The sequence below is a fragment of the Macaca mulatta genome, chromosome 4 (genome assembly GCF_049350105.2).
Source record: "Macaca mulatta isolate MMU2019108-1 chromosome 4, T2T-MMU8v2.0, whole genome shotgun sequence".
Lineage (NCBI taxonomy): Eukaryota > Metazoa > Chordata > Mammalia > Primates > Cercopithecidae > Macaca > Macaca mulatta.
Window position 1 is genome coordinate 86,325,282 of NC_133409.1, and position 13,278 is coordinate 86,338,559.

The following is a 13,278-nucleotide window of genomic DNA, read 5'->3' on the forward strand; positions in this document are numbered from 1 at the left end:
ATATTTTCTGTAAATTGGTGATTGAATCTACAGGCTTGATCAGATTCAGGCTTGCTTGTTTGCTTGCTTCCTTTTGTCTGTCTTTTTTTTTTTTTTTTTTTTTTGGTAGACCACTGTACAAATGAAGTAGTAGTTTTTAATCAGGAGACATAAAATGGCTGGGTTTCTCTATGATTTAATAGCCATTGATGATATGTATTGTTTTTAAAAATCAAATAGGTTGCATTGCCCAGTGTGATAGATACTAGCCACTTGTGGTTATTGAACGCTTAAAATGTGGCTAGTGTGAATTGAGATGTGCTGTAAATGTAAAAATATACGTTGGGTTTCAAATAGTACAAAACAAAAGAATATAAAATCTCTAATTTGTTTATAATGATTACATATTTTAAATATTTTGGATACATAGGATTAAATAAAACATTAAAATTAATTTCACTTTACTTTTAAATTTTTTAAGTGTAAGATTTAAAATCATGTAATGGTTTGCATTAAAATTATATTGGGCCAGGTGCAGTGGCTCACGCCTGCAATCCCAGCACTTTGGGAGACCGAGGCAGGTGGATCACCTGAGGTCAGGAGTTCGAGACCAGCCTGGCCAACATGGTGAACCCCCCTCTCTACTAAAAAATAAAAAAATTAGCCAGGCGTAGTGGCAGGTGCCTGTAATCCCAGCTACTCAGGAGGCTGAGGCAGGAGAATTGCTTGAACCTGGGAGGCAGAGGCTGTGGTGAGCTGAGATCATGCCACTGCACTCTGGCCTGGGCAGCCTGGATAATAGAGTAAGACTCTGTCTCAAAAAAAAAAAAAAAATTCTGTTGGACAGTGTTGCTGTAAGACATTATAGAGACAATGTTAGACCCCTGTCCCATTCTCCCTACCTCTCATTCCCATTCTCCAGAGGCAGCCACTTTCAACTTTTAGTCACTTCTCTGCTGTTTACTTCCACATGTCCAAGTGACAAGGTTTTAATTACATTTATTTGAACACTTATTAAAAGTGTGCCAATTATGTTCTAAGCTCTCTGCATTTATGAAGTAAATTCTTAGAACAATCATTTTAAAGATGATGAAACTCTGGAGCAGAAATATTAAGTAATTTACCCAGTCACAGATTAAGTAAGTGACAGAGCTTGGATTAGATTCTTATTCTTAGTATCTGGGCATTTGATCAGACGTGGTGGCTCATGCCTATAATCCCAGCATTTTGGGAGGCTGAGGCAAGAGGATTGAGGCAAGGTGTTCGACACCAGCCTGGGCAACAAAGCGAGACTCTGTCTCTGTTTATTAAAAAATAAATAAAGCATTTTTTAAAATCTGGGCATCTGACCTCCAAATATATTACCATATTGCCTCCTACACTCCCCTCATTTTTTTTTTTAATATAAATATTATCTAACTCCCTGCTATGGAAGATGATTTTGCTTTTCATACTTCCCCTATTCTCCTTCCCTAACCTGATCTTACACTGGGACTTCTACTCCTGTCATCACTTAATTGTATAATTTTTGTTAAATTCATATCTAATATATAAATATACATAATATTGTCTTCTATAGCATACCATGATTACATTTTCTTTATCATATTTTTGTATTTCTGCAAGTAGTAATTGCCTTGGTTGTAATTTGTTCAGCTTCATTTGTATCTTCTATTAATTGATCATCAGAATCGTTTGTCATTTTTTATTCTCCAAATCACAGGGAGACTTGTTGGAGTTCTACAGCCTTCAGTCAGGACTGACTACTGTCCAAGTAACATAGTTCTCATAATAGAATTGATCATATTGGGACTTCCCTTTGTTTTCTCTTGCATTTAAGATATGGGGAATCCAAGTCTTTTTCTTTCACCATAGATAAGGTCTCCCTCTGTCACCCAGGTTGTAGCGCAGTGGCACCATCACAGCTCACTGTAACCTTGAACTCCTGAGTTCAAGCAGTCCTCCACTTCAGTCTCCTCAGTAGCTAGGACTATGGCTGCACAGCTAATTTTTAAATTTTTTGAGGAAATAGGGGTCTCACTGTGTTTCCCAGGCTGGTCTCAAACTTCTGGCCTCAAGTGATCCTCCTACCTCGATCTCCCAAAGCCCTGGGATTACAGGCATGAGACACTCCACTTAGCTGGTAATCTAAGTCTTTTAAGTAGTACCTTGTTCTGGAGAGTGCAATGGCTTCTCAAAATTCTAAGGATATTAACTTAGTTTTGGTTGTTTTAAAATTTTCTTTGTTCCCTGCATTAACGCTACAGGTTGAGCATCCATAATCTGAAAATCTGAAATCCAAATTGTCCAAAACCCAAAACTTCTTGAGTGCCAACATGATGCCACAAGTAGAAAATTCCCTATCTGATTTTATGTGATGGGTCACAGTCAAAACTTTGTTTCATGTACACAATTATTTCAAACTACTGTATAAAATTAACTTCAGGCTATTTGTATTAAGTATACATGAAATATAACTGAATTTTGTTTAGACTTGGATCCCATCCCCAAGATACCGCATATATAGGCAGATACTTCAAAGTTTGAGACACTTCTGGTCCCAGCTGTTTCAGATAAGGGCTATTCAAACTATTTCCTTTAAGTTCCTTTTTGCTGTTTGGTTTGGTCGTAGTCTTTCAAGTTAGAATCTTGGCCGTAATTGTCTCGGGATCCTTCATATTTGAGAGAGACAGAGAAAACTAACTGGAACATCTCTGTGTACATGGGTAGGACTTTTCAGTGGTGAGCTTCATTATAGGTAAGAGAACAGCACAACATTTTCCTTAGCCGTGTCTCACACCCCCAACATGGTTTTTTAAAGGTTTTTCTTCAGGTGGGTTAATTTTTCTGGAGAGAAAGCTTATCTCAGGTAATAGGAGCTGGGCTGTCAGTTCTGAGACGAAATAAGGCAAGAAGCTAGCTCACGGTTCAGTATTCAGTTTCACTTTATCTTCTTGTTTTCAGTAAGGAGTCCACTGCCATTCCTGCCCCCATATGTTTAGGAGTTTTCACCTGCCATCTTTACCCATTAATGTTAAATTAATGCAAACAGTAACACAAAATATCAGCTGCCTACAAACAGGTATCATATTGTACATATTCACACAGTAATAAATAGTGGCAAAGTATTAAATATTTGACATGTGTTATCTGATTTAATCTTCAAAACTTTACTGTGAAGTAGGAACAATTATTATGCTTATTTGGATTCACTTCAACCACATTCTGCCATTATAATACCTTATTGGCCGGGCATGGTGGTTCACGCCTATAATACTAGCACTTTGGGAGGCTGAGGCAAGCGAATTGCCTGAGCTCAGGAGTTCGAGAACAGCCTGGGCAACACAGTGAAACCCTATCTCTACTAAAATACAAAAAATTAGCCAGGTGTGGCAGCGTGTGCCTGTAGTCCCAGCTACTTGGGAGGCTGAGGCAGGAGAATTGCTTGAACCTGCCCGGGAGGCAGAGGTTGCAGTGAGCTGAGATCGAGCCAATGTACTCCAGCCTGGTCAACAGAGCCAGACTCTGTCTCAAAAAATAATAATAATAATACCTTATTAAAATTTCTTTTTTTCTTCTTAATCCTTTGCTCCCAGAGAAACTTTTAGCATTAAAAAGTGGTGGTGGTAAAATTATATTTTTCCATTAATAAATTGCTGTTTTTTGGGGCACTGAAAAATGTTTTTTACTGGATGGTAAGACAAGCATTCAATTTTTTGTGTCTAATCATACAAAATTTCTCATAGATTAGCTGCTGATCCTACTACCTCTATCCAGTATTTCTATGGCATATACATTCTAGATAGCAAAAGGGCACATTATCTCAGAATCCAAGAAACCCCACTGAGATCATAAGCAGAGAAGAAAGATGATGTGAATGAAAGAAACCTGAGATACTTTGATTGATTTAGAACTCTGAGGCTATCCACTGTTGCCAGTTTTTTCAGGACATCTTCCTCCTATTCCATTATGAAAGATGTAGAGTACATAGAGCATTTAAAAATGTAATCTGGCTTTTCTCATACATACCTAAAACTTTTGATCTACCCTTATATTATCAAAGTAAAAGTGATATTCTCCCATTATTCAAATAAAGACATTTATTAAATGATGTATTAAATCATATGCTGTATATTCACATTTTGAGGTCTCTGATACTACAGATCTTAATAATGGTTTTACTCCTAAGAGTTTTGTTGGCATAAGGCCAGGTGCTGTGGCTCATGCCTGTAGTCCCAACACTTTGGGAGGCCAAGGCAGGGTGATTGCTTGAACCCAGGAGTTTGGGACCAGCCTGGGAAACATGGTGAAACCCCGCTTCTACAAAAATTAGAAAAATTAGCTCAGTGTGGTGGTATGTGCCTTTTGTCCTAGCTACCCAGGAGGCTGAGGCAGGAGAATCACGTGAGCTGCCCAGGAAGTCAAGCTGCAGTGAGCTGTGATGATGCCACTGCACTCCACTCGGGAGACAGAGTGAGACCTGGTTTAAAAAAAAAAAATGTATAATTTGTCTAGAGCCAGAGGTTGCAGTGAAAGGAGATTGCACCACTGCACTCCAGCCTGGGAGAAAGAGTGAGAACCTGTCTCCCTGTCTCAAAAAAAAAAGGCCAGGTACGGTGGCTCATGCCTGTAATCCAGCACTTTGGGAAGCCAAGGTGGGCAGATCACGAGGTCAGGAGATCAAGACCATCCCGGCTAACATGGTGAAACCCCATCTCTACTAAAAATAGAAAAAAAATTAGCTGGGCATGGTGGCGGGTGCCTGTGGTCCCAGCTACTCGGGAGGCTGAGGCAGGAGAATGGTGTGAATTCGGGAGGTGGAACTTGCAGTGAGCCAAGATCCTGCCAGTGCACTCCAGCCTGGGTAACAGAGCGAGACTCCATCTAAAAAATATATATATACACACATACACATATATATATACACACACACATATATGCACACACATATATACACATATATATACACACATAAAATTTGTTAAATATATCAGAATAACTGACAACAAAAATTGTCTTTATAAGTTTGAGCTAATATAGAAGATAACATTATTCTAATTTATTAACCCTTTGTTTATTTGGGTAAATAGAATACATTATCAAGTTTTTTCTTAAAAAAAAAAAAGGGGGGGGTACCAGGAATCCAAAGGTATAATTGTATAGTCTTGTTCAGGTGTAGCCAAGTGGGGATAACAGTTCCTGTCCCATGCATACAAAAGGTAAAAATAAGTGCTTACCTACCAAACATGTTAAATAAAATTGTCAACAATACTGTTAAAGCCTATTGTGTTCCTCTCCCTTCCCCTATTGGAAACCATTCAGAATTAGATATTTATTATTTTTATAATTTATTTATATGTACACTATATATGTCCATATGCCTAAATAATAATATAATATTTTATATGTTTAAAAACTATACTGGTCAGGCATGGTGGCTCATGCCTGTAATCCCAGTGCTTTGGGAGGCAGAAGAGTAGGATCAGCTGAGGCTAGGAGTTTGAGACCAACCTGGGCCACATAGCGAGACCCTGTCTCTACAAAAAGTGAAAAAACTACCCAGGTGTGGCGGTGTGTGCCTGTAGCCCCAGCTACTCTGGAGGGTGAGATGGGAGGATTGCTTCAGCCCAGGAGGTATAGGTTGCAATGAGCTGTGATCTTGCCACTGCATTTCAGTCTTGGTAACAGTGAAAAACCTTGTCAAAAAAAAAAAAAAACTATACTGTATATGTTTCTGTAATTTGCTTTTTCCCCTCAACATTGTAAGAGTCATCCATATTAAGACATGTACCTCTGATTTCTCCATTTTCACTAATCCTGTCATTAGGCGTGTCTAATCTGCCATTAAACCTGTCTACCTTCTAATGGGTGTTTAATCAAAGTTACTGAATATATTAATCACAGTTATTTTAAAGTCTGTGTCTGAAAACTCCCAATCTGTAGATCTTCTGTGGATCCATTTCTCTTGTCATGTTTTTCCATTGTTTCTCAATCATAAAGTCCTATTGACTGCTGTGCTTAGTAATTTTTGGTAGAATACTGAAATTGTGTGTGAAAATTGTAAGGTGAAATTCTTTGTGAAAAACTGTAAGGATAATTTGTGACTGTAGCTCAGGGATCTACAAATTATGCCCCATGGACCAAATTTGACCTGCTACCTGTTTTTGCCTGGCTTTAAGTTAAGAATGTTTGCTGTATGTTTAAATGATTGAAAAATAATCAAATGAGGAATAATATTTGACAACACATGAAACAAAATTCAAACCTAAGTGGCCATAAGTAGAGTTACTGGAATAGTCACATTATGTATTGTCTGTGGCTGCTTTTGTGCTGCAACAGCAGAGTTGAGCAGTTGCAATAGAAACCTAATTGGCCACAACACTAAAAGATTTATTATTGCCAACCTCTGCTCTAGCTAGATAATGGTATCTTTCTCTAGAGAGGATTTACTTCTGGTAGGCCCTTAAGATATTAGGAAGATCACCTTAAGTCGTTCAGGGATTTAGTTGATTCAAAGCTTGTTTTGAGTTCTTGTGGGGGTTGTGAATTTCTGGTTCACCTCTACTTCTAGGGCATAGCTTTTCAGGGATTCCGACTAAAAGCCTGATGTATTTACCCAGAATCCTATTCCTTGATGGGCCCAGTACTTCAATGTTGGTTCATTGTCTACAATTTTCCTTCTCCCTGAGATTATGGCTCTTCTATGTGTGTGTGTATGTGTGTGTGTGTGTATATATATGTACATACACACACATGCACTGACAGAAATATATATATTTCTGACATTGTCAGAAATAGAAGTTCAAGGTGATCAAATTGCATCCCCACCCCAGATTCTTCAATGGCCTTCCATCTCATTTAGGAAAAAACAAGTCCTTATAGTTACTACAAGAATGACTGCATGAGTGAGTCTAAAAATACATGGGTCTAAAGAGGCACAGACAAGAGAAAACAGGTTTATTTTGCCACCAGTGCATTAGCACACTAATAAGTGTAGGACTTAACACTCCAAAGGAATATACCCATGCTAGTGGGAGTCATTTACATTTAGGCATTTGTTCTCATTATTTTTAAACTGAGGTATAATCACTTACCAAAAATGTACATTTAAGTGTTCAGTGTGTTTTGACAAATGTATATACCTATGTACCAATACCTCAGTCAAGATACAGAACATTTCCATCACCCTAGAAAGTTCTCTCCTTGCCTTTTGTTTTTTGTTTTTCAATTTTGTTGTTGTTGTTGTTCTGAGACAGGATCTCACTCTGTCACCCAAGCTGGAGTGCAGTGGTGTGATCTTCCAGGGTTCAAGTGATCCTCTTGCTTTAGCCCCCTGAGTGGTGGCACGCACCACCGTGGCTGGCTAATTTTTTGTATTTTTTTTGTAGAGACTGGGTTTCACCATGTTGCCCAGGCTGGTTTTGAACTCCTGAGCTCAAGCGATCTGCCTGCCTAGGCATCCCAAAGTGCTGGGATTACAGGCCTGAGCCACCGTGCCCGGCTCCTCCTTGCCTTTTCCAGTTAATCTTCTTCCCTGTAGAACAGCAACCACTGTTCTGATTATCCCCATATTAATCAAAATTTTTATTTTATTTATTTTTTTTTGAGACAGAGTCTCACGCTGTTGCCAGGCTGGAGTGCAGTGGCGCAATCTCGGCTCACTGCAACTTCCGCCTCCCGGATTCAAGCAATTCTCCTGCCTCAGCCCCGAATAGCTGGGACAGGCTGCCGCCACCATGCCCAGATGATTTTTTGTATTTTAGTAGAGACGGGTGGTTTCACTATGTTGGGCAGGATGGTCTTGATCTCCTGACATCGTGATCCACCCTCCTCAGCCTCCCAAAGTGCTCGGATTATAGGTATGAGCCACCGCACCCGGCCCAATTTTAATTTTTTAAATTGCAAATTTCATCACTACCATGCTGGTCATAACACTGTTATAAGTCTTTAGAAGCTGTTAATGTATTTGCGTTGTTCAAATTTCACCTACTTCTCTGGATCCCAGATTAATTGATTTTTTTTTTTTTTTAAGGCCACATCTGCATGTTAATCTGCAGGTCTAGCTTATAGCCCCTTTGATGAATAGAAGGTATACTAACACAAACGTCATACATGATTAGGTAATATAAGTAACCTGGTCTTTTAGAATACTATTGAATGACACTAAGCTACTTAAAAATTAATTCCTAGAATCCCAACCCTTGTATTTCCATGGCAAGTAACATGCATTATCTCAGGTGAGAGTACCATTTTCAATTTACAGATGAGAAAATGATTCAACAACTAATTGACTTATACAAAAATCCCCTTACCGTAATCAGTGGTGCCAGGACTAGATTTTTATTATTTTGCTCATTCCACTATCCTAGGCTGCATGTACATAAGGAAAGAGCCAACTTGTATTCCAAAAATTCAATTTCCTTGTTTCTTCTCTGAAAATTCATAGGTTACCCATTCTTCCTATCCTCTGGCATAGTGTTGAGCACTGAAAACATACATCAAATAGTGCTATAAACTTTTTTTTGAGACAGAGTCTCGCTCTGTTGCCAGGCTGGAGTGCAGTGGTGTGATCTCGGCTCACTCCAACCTCTGCTTCCCAGGTTCAAGCGATTCTCCTGCCTCAGCCTTCCAAGTAGCTGGGACTACAGGAGTGCACCACCATGCCCAGCTAATTTTTGTATTTTTAGTAGTGACAGGGTTTCACTATGTTGGCCAGGATGGTGTCGATCTCCTGATCTCGTGATCCACCTGCCTCAGCCTCCCAAAGTGCTGGGATTACAGGCGTGAACCACCGCGCCCGGCCGCTATAAACATTTTCTGTACTTTATAACAGAAGATAGGAAATTTAGAGATAAATAATTCCATGGCTATTCACCATACAATTTAGACTCCACCTATGTAAAAGATTGTGTTGCTTTTGAGTAAGATGACAAGAAGCCCTTAGTTTTGCTATCCTGCCTTACTGACAATAATTACAAGAAATTCTTAGACATATAAAAATGTAATATATATGAAACATTGCATTATACATTTATGCATCCATTTTTTCCTTCATCTACACACCTGTGAAAGCCCAGAGATACTGCTGTGTCCAGGGCCGCCTTCCTTCTCACTCCGGCTAAACAAGAAAACACTAGGTGGTCAGATTTGGAGGGCTTTACTTCATTGTACTTCTCTTTGAAGTCTCTTGGGTTCATCTGTAGAGCTTCACCTACCTCATCCACTGAAAGAAAATGTTAAGAATTTCAATTAGATTTTAGATATAGTAAATTATTTATATGTTTTTTAATAATTTAAGACACATGTCATTTACATGGTATATTGATAGACCCAGGGATTTTTCTTTTTTTTTTTTTTTTTTTTTTTTTTTTTATCTTTGCATCTTTTTTTTTTTTTTTTTTTTTCTTTTTTTTTTTTAATTTATTTATTATTATTATACTTTAAGTTGTAGGGTACATGTGCATAACGTGCAGGTTTGTTACATATGTATACTTGTGCCATGTTGCTGTGCTGCACCCATCAACTCGTCATTTACATCAGGTATAACTCCCAATGCAATCCCTCCCCCCTCCCCCCTCCCCATGATAGGCCCCGGTGTGTGATGTTCCCCTTCCTGAGTCCGAGTGATCTCATTGTTCAGTTCCCACCTATGAGTGAGAACATGCGGTGTTTGGTTTTCTGTTCTTGTGATAGTTTGCTAAGAATGATGGATTCCAGCTGCATCCAAGTCCCTACAAAGGACTCAAACTCATCCTTTTTGATGGCTGCATAGTATTCCATGGTGTATATGTGCCACATTTTCTTAATCCAATCTGTCACTGATGGACATTTGGGTTGATTCCAAGTCTTTGCTATTGTGAATAGTGCTGCAATAAACATACGTGTGCATGTGTCTTTATAGCAGCATAATTTGTAATCCTTTGGGTATATACCCAGTAATGGGATGGCGACCCAGGGATTTTTCGATACTCCAGAATTCCCCATGTCTCTGTAACATCGATTAACATAATATTTTTAGAATTCAACAGGTTTTCAAGTTCCTTATAAGTGACATCATTAGAAATAGCAGTATAAAAATTGTGGTGGTTTCCCATTATTTACTTCAAACCTGGAAAAAATAAACAATTTAGGCAACTTCAAAGTGATATCACTATTAATAGCTGGAAATAATAGGTTAAACGAATTTCCCCCCTGTTCCAGTCAGTTAACTATCGTCAATTTTTTTGCTTTAATAAACAATGTATTCTAGGTATGTATTTTGCACAGTGACATAATAAATATATATTTGGTCTGTGCTCCTGGTTCCTGATACAAGAGGTCCTAAAACCCTTATAATTTCCTGAGTGATGGTGGTCGGGGGGTGCTGGGAGCATCTTTTGTTTTAATGTATTTCGTTTTGTACTCCACTTCCTGACACAGAGCTCCCAAATCCCTTGGAATTTCCTGGGTGATAGATTCTTTTGTTCTAATGAAGTGACTCTTGGTAGGTTCATGGATAGCTTCAGGATGGGGGCTGGTCACCAGAAAGACCCAACTGTGATTAGGAGCTTGGAACTCAGCCCCATTCTCATCCTCCAGGAGGTAAGAGCAGCTGGAGACTGAGTTAATAACTGATGACTACATGATGAAGTTTCCATAAATATCTCTAATGGGGTTCAGAGAGCTTCTAGTTGGTGAACACATTTAAGTGCTGGGAGGATAAAATGCCCCAACTCTATAGGGACAGAAGCTCCTGTGCATGGGACCCTTCTAGACTTCCTACTGTGTACCTCTTCATCTGGCTGTTTATCTGTATTTTTTATTATATTCTTTCAAATAAATCAATAAACTTGTTTCTCTGACTTCTTTGAGCAGTTCTAGCAAAGTATCAAACCCAAGGAAGGGGTCAAGGGAACCCCCAATTTACAGCTAGTTGGTCAGAAGAGTGGGAGGCCTGGACTTGTGACTGGCATCTGAGGTAGGGGCAGTCTTGTGGGACTGAACCCTTAGCCTGTGGGGTCTGTGCTAACTCTGGGTAGTTAGTTCAAAATAAAATTTTAGAACATCCAGTTAGTGTCCATAGAGAATTGGAGAATTACTTGGTTTTGGAAAACCCACACATCTCCCACACATCTGATATCAAAAGTGTTGTGAGAGTACAGAAAAGAATTTTTCAGCCAGGCATGGTGGCTTATGCCTGTAATCCCAGCACTTTGGGAGGCCGAGGTAGGAGGATCTCTTCAGCCCGGGAGGTGGGGTTGCAGTGAACTGAGATCACGTCACTGCACTCCAGCCTGGAGGACACAGTGAGAACCTATCTCAAAAAAAAAAAAAAAAAAAAAAAAGGCGGCCAGGTGTGGTGGCTCATGCCTGTAATCCCAGCAGTTTGGGAGGCCAAGGGGGGGGGGGTGGATCACCTGAGGTCAGGAGTTCAAGACCAGCCTGACCAACATGGTGAAACCCCGTCTCAACTAAAATTACAAAAATTAGGTGTGGTGGCAGGTGCCTGTAATCCCACCTACTTGGGAGACTGAGGCAGGAGAATCGCTTGAACCTGGGAGGTGTAGGTTGCAGTGAGCCAAGATTGTGCCATTGCACTCCAGCCTGGGCGACAACAGCAAAACTCCATCTCAAAAAAGAGGAGTTTTTCCATGTATGCATGTATCCCCTGACTGTGAGCATCAGGATGCAGCCTGTGCTGCCCTGAATGTTTGATATTGGCCTTGTGTCAGTTCCATATTCTGCTCTTTCTAAGCCCCTTAATTGGTGGGAGCTTGTAAATACACATTCAGCATCTGGTAACTGAATTATGGAAATAATTTGTAAATCTTAATCTAAGTTACAATATTAAGAAAATTTTTATTTCATTTCCCCTTGCAAGCAAAGATATTAAGACATAGATTAGATGGGGACCTTACACTTTATACTACAATTGTAAGTACTTAATGGCACTGTTTCTTTTTTTTTTTTTTTTTTTTTGAGATGGAGTCTGGCTCTGTCACCAGGCTGAAGTGCAATGGCGCAATCTCAGCTCACTGCAACCTCCGCCTCTCGGGTTCAAGCAATTCTCCTGCCTCAGCCTCCTGAGTAGCTGGGACTACAGGTGCGCGCCACCATGCCCAGCTAATTTTTGTATTTTTAGTAGAGACGGGGTTTCACCATGTTGGTCAGGATGGTCTTGATCTCTTGACCTTGCGATCTGCCACCTTAGCCTCCCAAAGTGCTGGGATTACAGGCGTGAGCAACTGCACCCCGCCTGGCACTGTTTCTATCTCTTAAATATAGTCGCCTTCTGGTATCTGAAGGGGATTGGTTCCAGTACTCCCTTAGATACCAAAGTCTGTGGATGCTCAAGTCCCTTATATGAAATGGCATAGCATTTGCATATAAGTTATGCTCATCTCCTGTGTACTTTAAATCTTCTCGTTTACTTATAATCCTTAGTACAATGTAAATGCTACGTAAGTAGTTGTTATATTGTATTTTGGGGGGTTTTTGTTGTTGTTGTTGTTGTATTGTTATTTTGGGTGTTTCTTCCTGAATATTTTCTCTCTAGTTGACTTGAATCCTCTGGTGTTGAACCTGCAGATACAGAGTGCCAACATATTGTTACATAATATGGTATTGTAATATAATATTGTAACATAACAATTGTAACATAATATGGTATTGGAACCCATAAAATAAAATAAATCCATGGGTCCATACTGACATAAGGATATAATTGAATAAATAAATTGGGAGAAGGGATTATCTTCCTTATACGGGAATTTCCAACTAATAAATATAGAAGGAATGATGGGAACAGAAAATCATTAGGCAAACACTCCAGTAATAATTGTTGCAGATAAAAACCATTGATAGATACAGATCTAGTGGGTGAAAGTGTGATGAGAAATGAGGTAATATCTTTCCATGAGATACTTACTAATTACAAAGGGAGAAACCTGAAAGATACCACTTTAACTAGTTATTCAAATATAACTTCACTAGTAATAAGACATGTTGACAACATGTGCCTCCTGATACGAGGCCCTGAGAAGAACACACAATATCACTTCCTTAGTATTCTTGCAAAAAAAATTCATGTCCTGAATCTAATTAGAAGAAAGCCTCAGACAAAAAATCTACAAAATAACTAGTACCCTTTTAAAAAGTGTCAATGTCAAGAAAGATTGAAGTCTGCAGATTAGTTAACAGTATTATATCAATATTAATTTCCTGATTTCAATAATTGCGCTACGTAAGATGTTCATACTATGTGAAGTTGGTAAGAATAAAGGAAACTGTTTTACTTTTGCAACTTTTCTACAGGTCTAA

At 39.1% G+C, this 13,278-nt stretch overlaps 1 protein-coding gene across 2 annotated transcripts in view; it reads right to left on the reverse strand.

Moving 5' to 3' along the window:
• Window positions 1-13,278, reverse strand: part of LOC106998050 (thiosulfate sulfurtransferase like domain containing 3) — a 57,176-nt gene that overhangs the window by 36,750 nt on the left and 7,148 nt on the right. The window contains exons 2-3 of one of the 2 annotated variants that reach the window (XM_028847337.2): window positions 9,043-9,202; window positions 6,924-7,513 (exon numbers count right to left, since the gene is read on the reverse strand). In XM_028847337.2, the coding sequence (XP_028703170.1) occupies window positions 7,501-7,513; window positions 9,043-9,202 (173 nt within the window). In that variant the 3' untranslated portion in view covers window positions 6,924-7,500. Of the gene's footprint in view, window positions 1-6,923; window positions 7,514-9,042; window positions 9,203-13,278 lie in introns of those variants that run through there. The other variant, XM_028847338.2, reaches the window with a different exon arrangement.